This window comes from Podospora pseudocomata, chromosome 7 (genome assembly GCF_035222375.1).
Source record: "Podospora pseudocomata strain CBS 415.72m chromosome 7, whole genome shotgun sequence".
Taxonomy (NCBI): Eukaryota; Fungi; Ascomycota; class Sordariomycetes; order Sordariales; family Podosporaceae; genus Podospora; species Podospora pseudocomata.
The window spans coordinates 1,827,649-1,845,688 of NC_085891.1; the positions used below are offsets into that span (position 1 = coordinate 1,827,649).

An 18,040-nucleotide genomic window follows, 5' to 3' on the forward strand; every position below is an offset into this window, starting at 1 on the left:
TTTTTCCGTCCTGAACTGCAGATGGGCTGCATGCGCGATACGGCAACCTGGTAGAGATCTTGGTCCGTCACGCCCGGCCCTTGTTGCTGTTTACTGTACCCAGTACCAACTGACGATTCAATCCACACCCCTTCAAAGTGTAGATTGTTATCGACAGTTCACGAGCGTCTCGACCGTGCCGAGGTGAGTTGCCGTATGCCTGAAAACATGACAAGAAGCGGGCCGAGAGACAATGTAGCTCCCGAGGACTAGCTGAAACGAGCTGCATGATGGGTAGCCACAGCGCCCCTACACGGGGGGAGTGTCTCAAGGCAGAAGGTGTGGGAACTTCTCGTCCAGGAGACGAGGTGAATCGAGCCAACCACCCCCGTCAACCAACTACCAGGTAGGTGGTAGCACTAAAGATAGTTGACTGTAGTTGACAGGCCTGGATGACAGGCGGCTCAAAAGCCATGGCGGTGTCACATACAAGCTACCTATAACGTTACATGGTGTAGGTGCCGTTTTGTCCTTCGTGTGCTAAACCCTGGGGAACACAGCCAGGGTTCGAGGACCTGCCCCGGCGTTCTTTGTGCGGAGAAGCTGTGGCTGAATGTGGGAGGCGTCACCATACAGAGAGTCAACCCAGGCTTGAAGTCAAACGCCACCCTCAACAGCAGCCCGCAGACAGCCGTAGCATGCCCCGCTCACACCGCTATGTAAGTTCCCGATGCTGGCTGAGATACGGATACATCTCGGTACATTCTTCTGAAGTTTGTGGCGAAGACAACCGCGTGCTTGAACCAAGGGTAAAACCTGGCATGGGGTGCTGTTGAAGATTCCCCATGGACAAAATCTGTGATAACGCTGCAGGAATCCTGTAAGAACACCATGACGGCGCCTAGTTACTTCCGGGTCAAATAAGGGCAGCACCAACAGAATAGGGACTGAGACATTGAGCTTCCCCCCACCTTAGGACCCCAATCGCTGCTAGTTGCTGCGGGTATTAACAGTAGTCTGAAGAGCAAACATTTCTAAAAGACAAACTGAAGCGGAGCTGCTGCGAGGACACTGAGCTAGCGCCTGCGGAGAGCAATAGCTTTCGCCCGTGAAAGGTGAAGAGCAGGCGTCCCACCCCCTCGAGATTAGATCGGTAGGAGAAAAGCAATATGGTGACGTTGGCAGTAGTTTTGAAGCAGTAGTGTAACACCGCGTGTAAGCCGTGGGACTTCGCCCTGCCTTGTCACCCCTCGATGTGACAAGATTTCCTCTAAACGTGGTGGTCGCCCCGGTGCCGTTGACTCGAAGGTTGGCTTGGACTTGAGCTGTCCAAATCCGCTGAGGCTTGCATGAAGCTTCGTCGAGTTCCGACATGTCAGACGGCTACTGACTCACGGCAGGCTTCCCCGGACCACATCGCCCAATGGCAGCTATCCAGGTTCCTGGGTCGTAGGGATCATTCGCCAAGCCCTGTATGCTCTCGGCTGGCGAGGGGGGGGATCGAACTCAAGTTTGCACAACTGACTGTCTTGCCCGCCAAGGCATAAAGTTTCAGGCAAATACCGAAGTGCAAGTGATGCGATGACGTTCTACCTTTTGTGCACAAAGGTGTCCTCTAGTTCGCTGTAGTCATCGTCGTCGTCTTCAACGGCTCTGGCCCTGTCTGGACCGTCCTGTTCTGCCGGAACCAGTTCGAGCGGCGACTCTTCCCGTGTCTCTGCTGCGTAGCTCGGCTCCGGACTGTGGTGGCTGGCCCACGGAGGTGCAACTTCGTCCAGTTCGATCAGACAACCCAGTACGTAATGCTGGGCGTCTGAGAAGAAGAGCGACGGACCACTTGCCATACCAGACCCTAACCACGAGGCCCGGGGCTTGCCACTTGTTTTGAGTCCAGGGAGGTGTTGGGAAAAGTCAACTGATCGAGGCCCTTCTGAGAGAGGGTCCCACACAAAGACGATACCATTGTATTGCTCGCCCTCGCATCGAATGAGAAGTGTCTCGGCAACATGAGGATGCCACGACAGGACGCTGATGTTCCCGTGGAAGAGCAGCACTGCACGCAACTCTGCGGCCTCCAGATCCCAGATCCAGACCGTGCCGGGTGAGTCTTCCAGCCGTGTGGCTACGAGTGCCGACGTGGGATCGAATGAGATGGCCGCACAGCCCGACACAGGCTCTGAGTTGTCCTGCAGCCGGGGCGCCGGGGAGATGACCTGCGTAGTCCGCAAGAAGGTGTGCATGATAGGGCCAGTTTGCGACACGCCGATCTGCTCTTGCCAGACCTATAGAATGCGAGTCAGTTGAAGGCCCTTCACATGGAGGTGCGGTGTAGTGATTGCTGTACCCACCTGGAGTGTCTCTGTGGAAGCAACAGACTTTGGATGACGAAGGCGCATAGTCTCTGTTACGGAAGCCATGTTGAAAATGCACACTGACCGACTACAATCGCCAACAGCTAGGAAACGGGCATCGGCTGACAGCTGAAGCGCCTTGACGCCGGCTCCAATGGCGTAGTCTCTGTCCTCCAATGAAGGATTCGCAGGGCCTGACCAGGTCTTGAACAAGTGTCCATCTGACGTATAGAAGATTACTTTGTGTCCCTGCGCAGCTGATTCCCAGACGACAAGCCATCGTCCGTCTGGGCTCCATGTAATTCCCTGGGCATCAATGGTATCAGGAGCCCATGACCTCTGCAACTCTCTGGTCGGATATGAGTGAATGCTTATTAGGTCTTTGCCAGAGACTCTGGAGAGCAAGGCAAGATGACGTGTTTGGGGCCGAAAAGAAAAGCATCTAGAAGCGGACGAAGGAGAAAAAACCTTGGGGGTGTTGATCTCGGCAACCCTAGACGAGGTGAGATCGAACAGAGAGAACTTCAGGCCGTATGACGAGATCACGCAGACCTCGGCATCTGAGGCACCAAAGCCAACATAAGCTGGCTTCGTGCCGGGCACAGAGGCGGTTCGGATGGCAGCATGGAAGCTGCTGTCAAGCGCAGAAACAACGCGAACTTGTTCAGGTCCAGCTATGAGCAACAGGCGTGATGACGGTGACCACTGGAAACCGAGAATGGGGCCGGCAAAGTCCTGGGGCAGTTTGATCACATTGACAACCTCCGGGCTGCGGACGGCTCTGATATGGACAAGGGATGAGAGAAGAGTCGCAATATGTTGGCCGTCTGGACTGGGGACAGAGTGCGATGATGCTATTGGCGGCGTCAGCGAAGCCCTGCGTCCAGATGGTCGACATAGGTATAGTATCATATCACACACACTCTCTCTCTCACACACACACACACACACTCACACTTTAGGCTCCTGGAGAACTTCATGTTGATATTCTTCTTAAGATAGAGAGGGAGAATCGAGAGAGAGATGGCCTCACACCTTCCGTCCGTGCAGTATAGCTAGGTAGTAAGTAGTAGATATTATCATGCAACGCGTATGCAGGTAGCCGGGAGGACTTGATCGCTGAATGCTGCTGTTGCTGATGGAAACACTGCGTAAGCAAGTCGCAGGATGCGTGGCTGCTGCTCGAGCACCAAAGTGGGAAGCAAACACTGCACGGCCGTGAGGGCTGAGCGAGGGAGTATGTACGATTGCTCGTATGGAGATAGCCTATAAACAGTCTGTCCGGAGGTGGTGATAGTGGTGTTGCTTTCGGGACGAGGTACTGGGTACTTGGTCGCGTCGTTGGCTGGGCCGGTACTTTGGACCAAAAAATTCATGAACGCGGCGTGCCTGACGTTCCGTGCCAGGCGACCGGTGGACAGAGGCTGCCAAGAATGGCGGGGACCTTTTCTACGCTCTACACTAGAAGCTTGGACCTCTGGTTCTCGCCGACATCCGAGCATCTGGGGCCGGTCCGCAGTGACCCGCTTTTTGCCGAGTGCAGCTGCTGTCTCTTCACTCTTGTGCCATTTTGGCGGGGGAAGGAGGCGATGAAGGGAACTCTTTCCCCTCGACGGAGTTGCTGAGTCACACAAGGAAATGTCAGTCATCAGCAGCAGTCAAGCATCGTCAAGGGTAGATGCCAGATGCCAGGTCCTGAATCGGCATGCTGGCCTCTCGTTAATCTTGGATACTTGTCCCGTATCGATATTTGTAAGATATCTATTGGATCAAACTTGATGTCACTCCGTCACCACTCTCACCCACCAGTCTCCGCGGAGTCGGCGCGGACCGAGTCCACCTCCAGACGGGAACAAACATAACTTGGCCATGGTGCCCCGCCACCCTTCTCATTGTTGCAGAAACACCCTGACAGAATACCGGTAGTAGCAGTCAGTCAGCCTTCAACTCACACTTTTAGTTATTACCTACCTACTATGGGTGCGGTTGCGCGCTGTCTGTCCCAGCGCATCCGGCTCGGGACGCTGCATACGCCAACGACGAATAGAAGGCCCCGAACGACTCCGTCACAATTTCGAGGTGTTGCGTCGGCGACTCTCGCCCATCCCTTTCAAGGGGTCCAGACGTTTTCTGCTTTGCCTGCGCCGTCACCAGCTGTCGACGAACCTCTTCCTCAACCTCCATCACCACACCGACTGCCCCCCAGCCCTGCTGACCGCGGCTCCCGGGTTATTAGACCGACGCCCCCGCCGTCATCGAGCTCTCGCAAGGATCGCATCCGCGAGGCCAGGCCCTTCTCCGATTTCCTCACGGATAACTTCGATCGCCAGCACGACTACTTGCGCATCTCCGTAACTGAGCGATGCAACCTACGATGTCTATACTGCATGCCTGAAGAGGGTGTGCCCCTCTCGCCTCAGAAGGAGCTCCTCACCACCCCCGAAATTGTGATGCTCTCGTCTCTGTTTGTGTCCCAGGGCGTTACCAAAATTCGTCTGACGGGAGGCGAGCCCACTGTGCGGCGGGATATTGTGCCTTTGATGCAGCAGATCGGAGCCCTGCGAGCCCACGGCCTTCGCGAGCTCTGCCTCACCACCAATGGCCTATCGCTCCACCGCAAACTGGACGCCATGGTAGAGGCTGGCTTGACGGGAGTAAACCTGTCTCTCGACACTCTGGACCAATGGCAGTATCAGTTGATGACGCGGCGGGCGGGATTCAGCGCCGTACAGAAGACTATCGACCGCATTTTCGAGCTGAACCGCGCGGGCGCGGGCATCAAGTTCAAGATCAACTGTGTGGTCATGCGCGGGGTGAACGACCGGGAGATTCTGCCATTTGTGGAAATGACGCGGGAGAAGGATGTCGAGGTGCGCTTCATTGAGTACATGCCGTTTGACGGCAACAAGTGGAGCAAGGGCAAGATGTTCAGCTACCAAGAGATGCTGGACCTGATCCGCTCCCGGTATCCGGACCTTCAAAGGGAGGCGGGCCACAAGAACGACACAAGCAAGACCTTCCAGGTGCCAGGCTTTGTTGGCAAGCTTGGGTTCGTCACGAGCATGACCCACAACTTTTGCGGGACATGCAACAGGCTCCGGATCACCAGTGACGGCAACCTAAAGGTGTGCCTCTTTGGGAATGCCGAGGTTTCCGTAAGAGACATCTTGCGAAAGGTGAACGGGGGCGAGCCAATCGACGAGGAAGCCTTGGAGTTGCTGAAGCAAACTGCCCTGGACGGCTTGAAACAATCATCACAGCTGTTGGTACCCAACTCTGAAGAGCTCCTCAACGTGATTGGTATTGCTGTAAAGCGGAAGAAGGAAAAGCACGCTGGCCTCGGCGAGCTGGAGCATATGAAAAACAGGCCTATGATACTGATCGGTGGGTGATGGTTCTCTCCCCTTTCTTTCTGGCATCTGTGCACTGGTTGGAGTTTGGAGTGGGAAAATGGTACATAAAAGTCGTATATGAGGCATGACATACATCTTGAACCACCTACCTACCTCCCCACAACGCTCAGGGCTTTGCTTGTGCTTGGTTCAAACAGGGACAAGTTTGGCTAAGGAGCAAGCGTAGATCCGCCAGCCACGTTTCAGCGGCACCATTCTCGGTGGCATCATCACATCGGTTTCGCGCCAAGTACCAGCCTTACCAACAAGGGGCCAGCACCTCTCAGCGGCTTTCCGGTCCCGGGCTCTGGCAGCACCTCTGGTTTCCAGCAGCTACGCCTCTTCACGAGCATATCTCGGCAGTTCCGTCAAGATGGCAAGGACAACGATTCCAAAGGTCCGAAACTGACGCATGTCACCTCTTCTGGAGAGGCCCATATGGTCTCGATTTCAGACAAGACGCCCACAAAACGCGTGGCCACAGCCAAATGTACTGTGTACTTCTCGGACCCGGCGGTTCTCAGACTTATCAAAGAGAATCAAATGAAAAAGGGAGATGTGCTCGGAGTGGCGAGGATAGCGGGCATCATGGCGGCGAAACGGACGCCGGACCTCATTCCACTGTGCCATCCTATTGCTCTGACGCATGCCGAGGTCGAGCTGGCGCCTGTGGAAGCAAACATTAAAGACGAAACCAATGGCCAGAACAAGAGAGGCGCGATTGAGATTGTGGCAACAGTTTCTTGTGATGGCAAAACGGGCGTGGAGATGGAAGCGCTCACAGCTGCGTCAACCGCTGCCCTGACAGTCTACGACATGTGTAAAGCGGTCGACAAGGCAATAGTCATCGAGGGCTTGAGAGTAGTTCTCAAGGAGGGTGGCAAGAGCGGAAAATGGGAGATGCCATGACGATACTGGGAAGCTCATGAGACTGGCCAACATTCCTCGAAAAAGATCAACCGACAGTTGGGAAGTGGTGGGAGCTGTAGCCGAGAACGTGGGTTGCGGTTGAGGCTGACGGGAACATGATGGGATGATCCCTCCAACAAAGCACCACTGATGGAAGCAACAGATCTGGTTCAACGACGCCATGGTGTGCCCGAATTCAGTTAAGGCTGACTGATCGACCAAGTTTCTTCTGGCCAAGACATGTCAGAAAGGTGACAGCTCTGATCATGATCCAGCTAAAGCCATCGTAGCGGTGGTGATATTGATGATGTATGCGGAGCTATTTTCTGTATCTAGAGACCAACTGCAGCATCTGCCTGTTTGCGTATGCAGGGCATCGACATCGTCTCTGCAAGAGAGAGGCCAAGTTTCTCGCTTGCTCTGGAGTGGTCCTGTTTTGCTTCTTTTGTTGACAGCTCAAAGCGCACCAATACAAGATTCTATCGAGAGTGAAAATGTTGGCTTCTTTGCTCTTCTGTGTCGTAGCAGACAAGAGCTGCTGAACAGGTCTCCCTACTCCTGTCCCTCCCTTGCCAAAAGAGTCTGTCTCTCTTGCTCGCGACCAAACTTTGCCTGATTCTCATGAAGATACGGGCGTGCCAAGCCTAAGGCCTGACATGTTTATGACGGCGACGATTAACCGATATGTCACCCCCGCATCCGCAGCCGCCTCCCTACCAAAGCCCCCCTCCACTGTGCTAGACCCGAACCCGCTCCCCCTTCACCGTGGCTTCGAAGCGCGGGAAACGGAGGGAGATGGGGGCTGAAGGCTGTGTAACATGACCCCGCGCTCACCGGCCACCCCGCCATCAACCGAAGCCGGACCGAAACGATGACAAGCAGCGAGCGAACAGCGAGAGAAAAGCGTGGGCGGCGGGTTGCATCGGAGCTCGCCGACATTCACCCTCTTTACCGTTGAGAACGCTTCTCACCCACAGAACGAACTTTCGCCCCCCCAAACTACCTACCTCCAGCAAGACAGCGAACAAGACTACTGCGCGTCAACAATCACCCGGTAGGTTGCTTGGTGGTTTCTGTGTAAGACCGAACATCTGAGTGGCCAACGACCCCCCCTGTGGAGAGATGTGGTTGGTCGGGCATGACGTAACAACAAACCTATTGTGGTTAGAAGGCCTATATGAGCAGAGAGAGGAGACAAGATGTTGAGAAGACTCAAATTCCTTTCTAGGTACAGTAGCCGGAATCCACGCCGATGAGCAAGCGCTGTGTTTGTTTGGGTGGTGGAATTGAATTACAAATGTGACAGAGAAAAAGACCCAGTGCGAGTCAAACTCCCCGAAGAAACGGCGAAATAGGTAGCCAAGAACATCTCAGTAAAGTAAAAGACAACGTGAATGAGGCAAGACGTCACAAGCAACAGTGGAATGAAGTTGCAACTTTCAAAAATCTAGACAATTCAGAGATAGTCTTTTGAATATATACAATCAGCACCTCTATTTTCCAGTAACCTGACCGGGACCGTTCCCGCCTCACATCTGACCCCTTCTTACCGACGTCGGACTCGTCCCTCCAACCAATCACCATTCTGCGATAACCTTTTTTACCTCTCAGCCAATCATTTCCAGGTTATATGCCGTTTCCCGAATTTGATGACCGCGCCGGCCGGCCGCCCGCTTTCACAGCACCACCACCCACTGTCCTATCCACTTCTTGGCACTCTGCTACACAGTGCCCAAACCTTTCAGGTTTTCTCCATTCTCAAAGGCAGAGCACACGAGCAATCAGCAAGAGATCTCCCTCCCACTCTGATAGATCGTCCGCCTATTCTCTGTCACTCGCATAACCAACCCTCAACTAAAAGCAGATCCTCCATCATCATCAACGTCACACAAACAAATCTTAGCATCATCATCCCCCAGATTCAAACATCTGGATTAGGGAAAAGGATTATTCGCGGCTCTCGCGCGTCATTTCCCCACGGATAACCGTTTCTGGTGCTTTACAAGGGGGGTCCCAAAATGAAAAAGACATACAACATGCCATGCACTGCAACGCTGGCCTGCTTAAACGAAAATATGCCTTTAGGTAACAGTTTCGAAAACTTGCGCGGGTAAATCCTTACGCAGTGGATATCATCTTTAAATGCATACATACCTACATACATGCATACATTCTCGTATCGGGAGGCATCTTATCTCCATCAGGCGAGGCTCAGCTCAGCTCGAGACAACACATGATGGCCGCTGCGAGGCTGACCTGCGCTGAGACTCATAACATGACATGATACAAGGTGCGCATAGTATCGGTGTGAGCTTATGAGTCATAATGGCGTACGTGATGTGACAGTATTTAGCTTTGATTAGGTTGTAATTATTCAGCATGTAGACGCATGCTATGTCTCGGGATTTGCACTTACCCAAGGGTCCAGTTACACTATCTGTCAATACATACAAAGCCCCTATGTCATCTCTTGGCACATTATCAAATAGACTTTAGACCCAAAATAACGAACGCCTGAACGAGGTGCAAACAAAGCAGCAATCCTGATTATTACTTGAATATAACAAACTCCCCCCGTTCAACGGTTAATAAACCAGTCCGAAACTCCCTAGATAAAGTTGACAAAGTAGTCTTGCCCCCCACCCTTTCTTCAAACCCGCTTGCTTGACTCTTCAATAAAGATCTGTCCCATATGTCTTGTTCCCTTTGTTCAGCAATCCACCCCCCTTTCACACCTCAGTATCAATAAACCGCCATAGCCGCACCACCCACACCACCCCATTACATAACCAAGCAGCACGAATTCTGCTTCTTAGCCGACTTGTAAAACATCTTGCTCTGCGCGCTCAAATCAGAGCTCTTGGCCACCAAGTCATCCAACTTCTCGCCACGTTGCAGGACCTAAAAACATAGAAGCACATGTCAGCAAAACATTCTTCTCTTCACCGACTTGATGACCCCCACCCCCCACGTTAGAAAGGGACAACACATACGCTATCAATAGCCTTATGCAACACAATCTTCGTCTCGTCCAGTTCCTGCTGGATCTTGGCGATGCTGCTCGCATTGTTTGCGTCTTGGTAGTTGTTCAGATAGTCCTTCAACGCCGGGAAGGAAACATCGCCGTTGTTCTTGGCGGCCTGGACGGTGGATAGTGGGACTTCGGAGAGGAACTGGTCCATGAGCTTGGAGAGGACGCTGTGGGCGGCGATGTGGGGGTAGTCCTTGGTGATGACGACGCCGGCGACGCCTTCGGAGCGGGCGTAGCAGTGGACGACATAGTCTGCAACGCATTTCAACCGCCGTTAGCATACATACATGCACATCTTGTCGGTTTTGATATCGAAAAGGTAAACAAAAAAAAGACGTACCCTGCTCCTCCACACTCTGCCTCTGCCCAGGCTTTGTCCGCTCCGCCACCGTCTTGCTGATCATGGTCATGAACTTGCCATACTCATCCCGCGTGAAGCGAGAGAACTCGCTGAGCTCGTGCTCGGCGCATAGCTGGATGGCGGGGGACTTGGTGTTGTCCAGCACGCCGACGTAGTAGAGCTTCATTTTGTCTGTTGTCTGCTGTTGTGTGAAGCCGGTGGTGTAAAGTGGAGCAAAGCGCTGTCTATCGCCCGCCAGCACCGGGATACGTAATGCTGGGAATGTGTGTCGTCGGGGTTAGGGGACCGATAAGGGAGGGTTGAGTGTTCGGCCTTTCTCTGGGTGGGCAAGGAACCTGGAAGCGGTGCAGAGGTGGCAGAACGCGGGGGCAGGTGGAGACTCGGGGATGTGTCGTCGGAGCACGGATGAGGCCGCCGGCTGTTGGTTCACTCGGGGGCTCGGTGGGATGTGTTGTTGTTTATTGTTTGGTGTCGTCGTAGTCGTGGCAGAATTTCCGTTGTTTCTCTGGTAACGGATGGGATTGAAGGGGTTGCGGCTGATGGTGTCGTTGCAGGACTGAACCAACCGCCAGTGCCTACCCCTGCCACAGTCAGTCGACCGCTGACCGCCCGCGTGGCCTTGTCCTGAGGCTGGCTTCGGCGAAAAGCTTTCCCGTGCCGGCCGAGGCTAGAGGGCTGCGCTCTCTGAACCTATCAACATGGTTTAGATGCATATTTGTGTTATCACTTGGCATGCAATTGTCCGTTTCAGCAATATGAACTGATGTCCCATGGCTTATCTGGATCTTGAATTGCTGACACCCAGCCACACACAGTCATATCTTCCTATCCCATAATCACATGTGTTCCTGACCTGCAATCCCAAAAGCTTTGTATCGGCTTTGTTCAAAATGTCCACCATCCGACTTCGAAACCATTGACAGTTCCAAAGTAAAATATGGAAGGTAGGCAATCTGGCTCAGGTCGTATCGTGCCGAGTCAGCGAAACCCGAAGTACAGGCTATCCTTCTAAACGAAGGAGGCAAGAAGCATAGCCGGGCCTCGACCTCATGGAAACACAAGGGTCAAGGTTCATGCGACTGGTGAATGAGCCCGGGATTACGTGGGTACGTATCACAGTGCGACTTTGACCTGCCGGGCACGAAGCTTGGACATCCCACAAGGGCCCCGAACGGTTGCCGCCACTCGCCCGCGCTCTGTTAGTGGTGGCTGTCAAGTTGTCAAAGTTACTGCTCGTGCGAGTCCGTTACTCTGAGCTGTCGGCGAGGGATAGGGAGTCGTCATCGTATCGTCGTGTTCAACACTGCCCATGATAAGGGGAGGCAGTCTATCGCGGTTACACGAAATCTACCTTTGCAGCCAGCGTCGAACAATGCGCTGCCGCCGTTGGGCTTTTAAAAGGCCAAGAAGGACGGCAGCGGAGAAGCAGAAGAGCACTTGCCGTTCATGGGTGTCCTAGACAGGGTTCCAGGGTTGTCTCGAGCGGATGTGCCTTCCTTGCAACTCAACTTTGGGTCCACCGCTCTTTGCCCAGGCCGAGAGATCTGAATGCTCCGTTGCTCCTTGCTCCTTACTCCTTGCTCCTTGCTCCTGGACGGTCCACAGTTGCTGCTTCTGCTTCGGATCCAGAATTAATGGACCCTTCTCACCCATTTTCCCCTCTGTCCGATTCACCAAGCGCTGCCAGATCTCCAAGCGACATGTGGTGTTCGTAATCCATAATAAGAAAGAAGGACAGCCTCTCTCTCTCCCCAGCCTGCCTTTGTTACTCCCACCTTCAGCCTCCCGTCCTGAACAATCCCATACATACGACGGATAGCGACCAACAAGGAAACTTCTCCTGGCTTCTTCCCGCTAGTTGCCGACTGCATTATTCGACCGACGCCCCCCGATATCGACCTATTGTCACCAGCTGCCTCTATCTCCCGAGTGCATATCGACGAAGCTTCGATAAGCACCATTCAACCTTATTTTTCCCGGGTCGAATTACACGTTGATTGCGAAGGCGGCGTAAGAAGGGCGAATCCCTTACGACCGGCTTTCCCCCAACTCCTCCACGGTCCTCTTGACCCCCACAGTCTGCTGCACCGCATCTCTGCATCAACAGCAATCATGGCGACCGACTTCATAATGCCCCAGATGCCCATTCAGCAACAACAGCCCCAAGCCCACCACTTTTACTCGCAGCCGCAGCAGCAGCAGCAGCAGCAGCAACCTTATCGTGCTCAGCAGCACTCTGGCTTTCAGCTGGCTCCGATCGCAACTCCTTATCAGCCTTCCACGCAGCAAAATACCCAGGTGTCGCCGCTCAGCACATCCGGCAACTCGCCGACTTCGCCCAAGAACTACATGACGCGCCAAATCCGGCCGCTCTACGTACCTGCTGTGCTGCGCCCGACCGAGTTTCCATCCAAGGTTCCGGCGCGACCAAAGTCGGAGCATGAGCCTGAGTCTCCTGAGGAGGAACCATTGCGTCACAGCAACAGCTTCATGAGCCTTGGTGGGTTGAGTGGAGGGTTGAGCGCGTCATTGGGTTTGACCAGACGGTCTACTGGCGATAGCGCCAAATACGTCGATGGAACTTGGAATCTGGACCTCTTTCCCAATCCGACTGGCACCCCTACCCGGAAACATTGGAAGGTATGCGACACCCATTCATCGGACCTTTTGCGCACCTGAGAGCATTCTAACATTGTTCCTGCAGTTGGACCAGGATGCACTTATCTGTGATCACGCGACCTGCAAAAAGTCCTTCAACACGTTCACCAGAAGACATCACTGCCGGCGCTGCGGCAACATCTTCTGCGGCGCTCACAGCGACTATCAAATCCCCCTTGATCAGGACGCCAACTACAACCCTCGTGGTGTTCCCAGCCGCGCCTGCGCTCACTGCTTCAACCAGTTCAGGGCATGGCGCAGTCGTGCAAACAGCCAGTCCTCCAGCAGGGGTTCATCTGATGGAGGCAACGCTCCCGAGACACCCGGCACCCCTACCGCCACCGCCCCAGTCGCCGCTATCGCTCCTGGCCTGATGAGGCCCCTTCAAGCTCGCGTGGCCGAGGTGGCACACAGTGTTCCCAGAGACTGGAATTGGAGCACCTTTTAAACGAACGGTCTTTTAATCAGTTTATTTCCTTGTTGCGCCACCCAGAGGAAGAGTAATCAGGCAAATCGCCGACATGAGAGACGATCACAGATTTCACACGTCCACTAGAACAACAAGAGAGAGAACAGTGCACAGCACGAATCATAGAGAACTTTAGACTTTGTGGGATTCGACAAGTAGGAAATGGAGACACGGCATTTGTCTCAGTTACGGAATGGGGGGAGAACCCTTAAGAGATTTTTCTTTTCCTTCTGTTTTTTTCTATGATATACAGGAGGAAAGATACCCAGTGGTCGGCGATGCATCGACACACATATTTTCTTTGTGAGTGAGGGTTTGAGAGATTTTGTTTTTCCTTTGAGGTGGTCAGACAGTTTTGAGCATGGCCATTTTTCTGTTTGCATTTTGTTGCTGTCGTTGTTTTGTCTCTAGCTTTTGGCTTTTTGGCTCATTCTCATGGGAATTGGCTTTACATTTTTTTTTAGCAAGGCGCTCTAGGAGTTGGCTTGTATTTTTTTCATTGAAGCATTCTTGTTTGACTGCATTGATTGGGGGTTAATGGGGGATTGCCGGCGGTGTGTTTATTTTACTTTGGGGTTTTGATGAGCTAAAGAAGAATATGGGGGTGTGTGTGAGAGTAGTAGTTGTTGGAGTGGTGTGGTCCTGAAAGATCAGATGTTTTTACCGGTTCTCTTTAGAATGGAAGCTGGTCGTTAATACAATGTTTTTTTGAAGGCGAAAAAACTACATTTGGTTGTGGGGTGTGTGTTGTCGTGAGATGCGAATGTGCTCTATGAAATTGTTGTTTGCGTTGTGGGTGGTGGTGCTGAACCCCTCCAAGCGACGACGGCAACACCGGAGATCTCGATCAAAGTGCGGGGAATTTGGGTTGATGCAGTCAGTGACTAACCCCTCCTCGGATCTTATCGATTTAGTTATCGTGAAGTAGTACCACCAAAACATGCCGAGACCTGGGGGTTTTTTTTTTCAGCTTCATATTTTCTTTGTCTTGTGTTGTATTCCGACTCATAAATCAAATTTTCATCTGATCTTTGTGGTTTTGGTCTGCTGTTGGGGTGGTTTTCGACGTCATACACACATCTTGATTACAGTAAGAAAAGTGAGTGAGCCCCAACATATTACACTGATGAGCTGTATGTATGTGCGGAGTTAGATGCAAATATATACCGTACTCAGATCCTCCTCCTCCGAACATTCCGGTGCCGAGTCTCCCGAGTATTCTATATGTCCCTCAGAGAGTATATAATTCACTTGCCAGAAGCTGCCAGAAGATATTGTGCCTACTTCCCCTTCCCTCTCGTGGTCAACCATTAATTTCTCTTCGTCACGAACGCCAGATGTTTCCCACAAGTCAATGGAACCAAGTATGTTTTTATATAATTCTTTATTTCTTCCAAATATTGCCTCCCTTGATGCCTTCCTTCCCTTAAAAATTCCCAGTGTTCCCTTTTCTCTTTTGAAACCCAGTGTCAGAAGCATTCTTCTATCTTTCTCTCTTAAAAGAACTCCAAAAAGAGAAAGCATGAATGATCCCAAAACCCCAATGAATGAGAGACCGAAAAGAGGGCTAATATATACAAAGTTGAGAAATGAGCCGAAGCTCATCTCCAATACCCAAAAAGAAAAGTCGCTAAAAATTCCCGACCCAACACCGGTTTAAATGCTTTCGTTTTGTCGTTGTCTCTTTTTTTCCCTTTTCCCTTTTTTGTTCTCGTCTTGTCTATGTTCTCATGGCAGAGTGAAGCACGATTCTAGCCGCCCAAGACATACACCGCTTCGCTATGCTGGATGAAAACACTCTTCTATCAAGTGAAGATCAAAAGATGTGTTTACTCCAAATGTGGCATGCCTACAAGGCACTTGTGAACCATGCCGACAAGCTCTATTCATCTCGTCGTACTCCATCAAAAACAATCTAGTTTCTGTTGCGGAGGACACGACCGTTCTTGCCCTTCTTGGCAGCACCCTCGTTGCTCTCGCCATAGACCTCACGCTCAACGTTCTTGGCAGCCTCCCAGCCGGCCTTCTCGGCAATGGCGACGCTATTGCTAAGGCGTCTGTTCTTGACGTTCTTGGCGGGGGCGTTGCTGCGGCGGAGGTAGCTCTCGATGAAGAAAGAGACGAAGAGGTAGGTCAAGGGGGTGAGGTAGAACACATTGAGCCAGATGGCAAAGGTGGTGCCACTGGAGGTGATGCAAGGGGTGACCTGGCGGCCGAAAGAGTTCTTGATGCTGCCAACAAGACCGGCGGAGGCGTTGGCCGCGGCAGAAGCGCTGGCAGCGGCGGAGGAAGCAGAGACAGACTCGCCAGCCATGACGGGGATGGTGTAATAGATGAAAGAGTGGATCATCGCACCGGAACCACCGACGAGGAACTGGGTGATCTGCATCGAGGTGAGAGAGCGCTTGATGAACATTGGGACGCGGATGTTGAAAGCGGTCACAGTGTAGTAGGTGTACTAGAATACGGTCAGTTTTCCTGTTCGTTTTCTGTCATGTTTTGGAGTGAAGCTTACCATCATGGCGTGGATGAAGGAGTTGAAGAACACGAAGATCCAAATAGGAACCGACATGTAACGCATACCAGCCCACATGCACATCATGGCACCAGCGTGGTGATAGGTCTGGAGGGTCGAGCTGAGCTTGCCCTTGGCGAGGATGATGAGGGTGTCAAAGACCTCGTAGAACTTGCTGAGGTAGAACAACCAGCCGTAGAAAGCAAGACCCTCGTTCCACATGCGACCGGCAGCATAACGGCTGGGCTCAGCGCTGGCGACCATGACGCCGTCAGCGGTGAAGGTCTGCCAGGAGCCAGCGGCCTCGTCCCAGAAGATAGCGTTACCGGCACCACTTTCGCCGTTGATCTGGCACATGGAGTCGAGGAAGCCAGAGACGCCAGTAGGGCCCAGAGGGCTGACAACAGTGCGGCGGAGAGCGTTGAACATGCCCCACCAGGTCCAGGCGGAGTAGACGGCGAGGAAGATGTTGTGGGCGATCACGAACCACTTGAAGGGAAGGGTCTTGCTGATGCCCCAGGGCTTCTTGCCCGTAGACTTGTTGTAGGCATTGAGGAGCTTAGCCGAGACGGCATAGACGGCGGCGATGGTGAGAGGGACCTTGGGGTCGAGCACGGCCTGGTAGATGTGGTCGGGGATCTCGAAAGGAGGAGCAAAAGAGGTGGTGCCGGGCGGTGGTGGGGGAATGAAGCCGGCGTCTGCTGGGGGAGGGAACTTGAAGAGGGACCAGTCGGGCAGGCCCAGGGCAGCGGAGTCGAAGGAGATCATTGTCGGCGTCAGTTGATGTGTCTGGTGAACTGACAAAAAAGAGGAATCGAGTGATGGTGAGCAGTTGGAGTGAGGGCGAACACGCGGCGGGCGGGCGGTTCGTTTTGTTACCCACGACTGCTTGCTGTTGCTCTGCTTTTCCCAACGTTTTTCTGCGATCCCGCCAATCTGCACGTCACACTGACAGGGGTCCTTACACACAGCGGGGACCACTTTATGAAAGCGGAAGAAAAAAAGACAGGAGCAGCACGAGTCGAGAACCCCCAGCTGGTGCGATAGGAAGAGAGGAGAGAGGAGTGCCGGGAAAGAGCTCGGGATTTCCCTTGTTTATCATTATGTTTTTTTTTTTTTTGGTTTTTTCTTTTTTGGCTTTTTACTTTCTGACCTAGGCCGCCCTGGGTTGGCATCCAGCTCCAGCTGAGAAAGGGAGAGCCAGCCAACAACAGATCGGCCATCAAGGGTCTCACATCTTGACTGAAGAATGTCGCCCTGCCGCAAGCCAAAGGGGGACCCAGCGAGCCAGCGGCACGCAAACTGGCACTGCAGGATGTCACCTTGAGAACCTAAGGCACTAGCGCTTCAGGGTCCCAAGGGTCTGGAGATGCCCGAGAAACTCAAAAAATGGAGAGGCCGGTGGCGGCGAAGGCTACGAACGACAGGCGCTCATCCCGTCAAACCCAGCGATGCGATGGCAATTTGCAATGACAAGTGAAGGTTCGGATGATGCGGATCTGGACAGTGGAGGCAAGATCGAGCAGGCGCCGAGGGACAAGTGGAGTGAATCTCGAGCCCGGGCTCGATCCGGCCTCCTGGCACGCTTTCCCTTCAAGGCTCTAGCCGACTGCGAGCCGAAAAAGCGGGTGCTTCCAGACGAACGAGATGCCGCCGACCAGACATCCCGGACATTGATGTCCACAAAAGATGTGTTGCGATAAGATACTGACCGATCACATGTGATTTTGGACCCTTGCGGATGGGATGAAGCTGGAAAAGTCGCGATGCGAGTCTGGAAGACTTTCTCATCAGGGTTCTCTTGTGTTGCCATCCCACCAATTTGTGCCAGATGTATCTGCCGAGGTGCCTATTGTGCACGTTCTATTCGTCAATTCAATTCAACAAAAACTACAAAGATAGGCCGCCATTTGACCGCCCTCCTCCCCACTCATCCCCAACACTTGCTGCAGGAGCGCACAACAGTCTTTCCCGCCCGCTTTTCCGGGGCTCTGCATGGACGCCCACTGCATACGCAAGTTTCAAGGGCGGCGGCGAATCCCTTGGCGCATTTTTCGTTTGGGATGGAATCCCGTCCGTCCGCGAAAAGCTTCATCAGATGTCAAACTTTGGGACGACCCACGCCACGAACCAGTTCATGAGTCGCGCCTTCCACCAAATCCGTAGTCCGTACACGAACATCGAGGTCGAGGTGTTACGGTCATAAGAAAACACCGGCGGTTGTGCTGGTGGCACCAATATGGAAGACACTGATGAGAATAGCACAGAAAACACTGGGTTGCAGATCTCTCTGGGTTGATTCAGCGCCGCCACTTACACAATCAACGACCATGCGATCGGCAAGCGGGGGATCTTCCATCAGACGTCTGCCAGAA

General features: G+C 53.1%; 5 protein-coding genes across 5 annotated transcripts; 2 read left to right on the plus strand and 3 right to left on the minus strand.

Moving 5' to 3' along the window:
* Window positions 1-1,568: 1,568 nt before the first annotated feature.
* QC762_706870 (uncharacterized protein) lies at window positions 1,569-3,693 on the minus strand (the record flags this gene model as incomplete). Its single annotated transcript, XM_062893533.1, has 3 exons — window positions 3,286-3,693; window positions 2,328-3,184; window positions 1,569-2,261 (listed from the first exon to the last, which is right to left on the minus strand). Exons 1-3 carry the CDS (start codon window positions 3,308-3,310, stop codon window positions 1,569-1,571), a joined length of 1,575 nt encoding a protein of 524 aa, XP_062739349.1. The 5' UTR covers window positions 3,311-3,693.
* Window positions 3,694-3,925: 232 nt separating this feature from the next.
* QC762_706880 (uncharacterized protein) lies at window positions 3,926-7,209 on the plus strand. Its single transcript, XM_062893534.1, has 2 exons — window positions 3,926-5,714; window positions 5,910-7,209. Exons 1-2 carry the CDS (start codon window positions 4,307-4,309, stop codon window positions 6,629-6,631), a joined length of 2,130 nt encoding a protein of 709 aa, XP_062739350.1. The 5' UTR covers window positions 3,926-4,306; the 3' UTR covers window positions 6,632-7,209.
* A 1,941-nt stretch (window positions 7,210-9,150) lies between these two features.
* Window positions 9,151-10,671, minus strand: YKT6 (palmitoyltransferase). Its single transcript, XM_062893535.1, has 3 exons — window positions 10,003-10,671; window positions 9,625-9,914; window positions 9,151-9,532 (listed from the first exon to the last, which is right to left on the minus strand). Exons 1-3 carry the CDS (start codon window positions 10,187-10,189, stop codon window positions 9,413-9,415), a joined length of 597 nt encoding a protein of 198 aa, XP_062739351.1. The 5' UTR covers window positions 10,190-10,671; the 3' UTR covers window positions 9,151-9,412.
* Window positions 10,672-11,477: 806 nt separating this feature from the next.
* QC762_706900 (uncharacterized protein) lies at window positions 11,478-13,867 on the plus strand. The gene is made up of 2 exons (XM_062893536.1): window positions 11,478-12,663; window positions 12,728-13,867. Exons 1-2 carry the CDS (start codon window positions 12,136-12,138, stop codon window positions 13,127-13,129), a joined length of 930 nt encoding a protein of 309 aa, XP_062739352.1. The 5' UTR covers window positions 11,478-12,135; the 3' UTR covers window positions 13,130-13,867.
* Window positions 13,868-14,494: 627 nt separating this feature from the next.
* On the minus strand, window positions 14,495-17,503 carry QC762_706910 (uncharacterized protein). The gene is made up of 2 exons (XM_062893537.1): window positions 15,666-17,503; window positions 14,495-15,608 (listed from the first exon to the last, which is right to left on the minus strand). Exons 1-2 carry the CDS (start codon window positions 16,431-16,433, stop codon window positions 15,066-15,068), a joined length of 1,311 nt encoding a protein of 436 aa, XP_062739353.1. The 5' UTR covers window positions 16,434-17,503; the 3' UTR covers window positions 14,495-15,065.
* Between the last annotated feature and the right edge of the window lie 537 nt (window positions 17,504-18,040).

What these genes read in the sequence shown, in the direction of transcription:
- QC762_706880 (XM_062893534.1), top strand. Translation starts at nt 4,307, where the DNA reads ATGGGTGCGGTTGCGCGCTGTCTGTCCCAGCGCATCCGGCTCGGGACG. An exon ending in CAGGCCTATGATACTGATCG is followed by an intron (nt 5,715 to 5,909) that starts GTGGGTGATGGT and finishes GAGCAAGCGTAG; the next exon opens with ATCCGCCAGCCACGTTTCAG.
- YKT6 (XM_062893535.1), bottom strand. Translation starts at nt 10,189, where the DNA reads ATGAAGCTCTACTACGTCGGCGTGCTGGACAACACCAAGTCCCCCGCC. An exon ending in GCAGAGTGTGGAGGAGCAGG is followed by an intron (nt 9,915 to 10,002) that starts GTACGTCTTTTT and finishes AATGCGTTGCAG; the next exon opens with ACTATGTCGTCCACTGCTAC. An exon ending in TGCATAAGGCTATTGATAGC is followed by an intron (nt 9,533 to 9,624) that starts GTATGTGTTGTC and finishes CTATGTTTTTAG; the next exon opens with GTCCTGCAACGTGGCGAGAA.
- QC762_706900 (XM_062893536.1), top strand. Translation starts at nt 12,136, where the DNA reads ATGGCGACCGACTTCATAATGCCCCAGATGCCCATTCAGCAACAACAG. An exon ending in CTACCCGGAAACATTGGAAG is followed by an intron (nt 12,664 to 12,727) that starts GTATGCGACACC and finishes TTGTTCCTGCAG; the next exon opens with TTGGACCAGGATGCACTTAT.
- QC762_706910 (XM_062893537.1), bottom strand. Translation starts at nt 16,433, where the DNA reads ATGATCTCCTTCGACTCCGCTGCCCTGGGCCTGCCCGACTGGTCCCTC. An exon ending in CCTTCATCCACGCCATGATG is followed by an intron (nt 15,609 to 15,665) that starts GTAAGCTTCACT and finishes ACCGTATTCTAG; the next exon opens with TACACCTACTACACTGTGAC.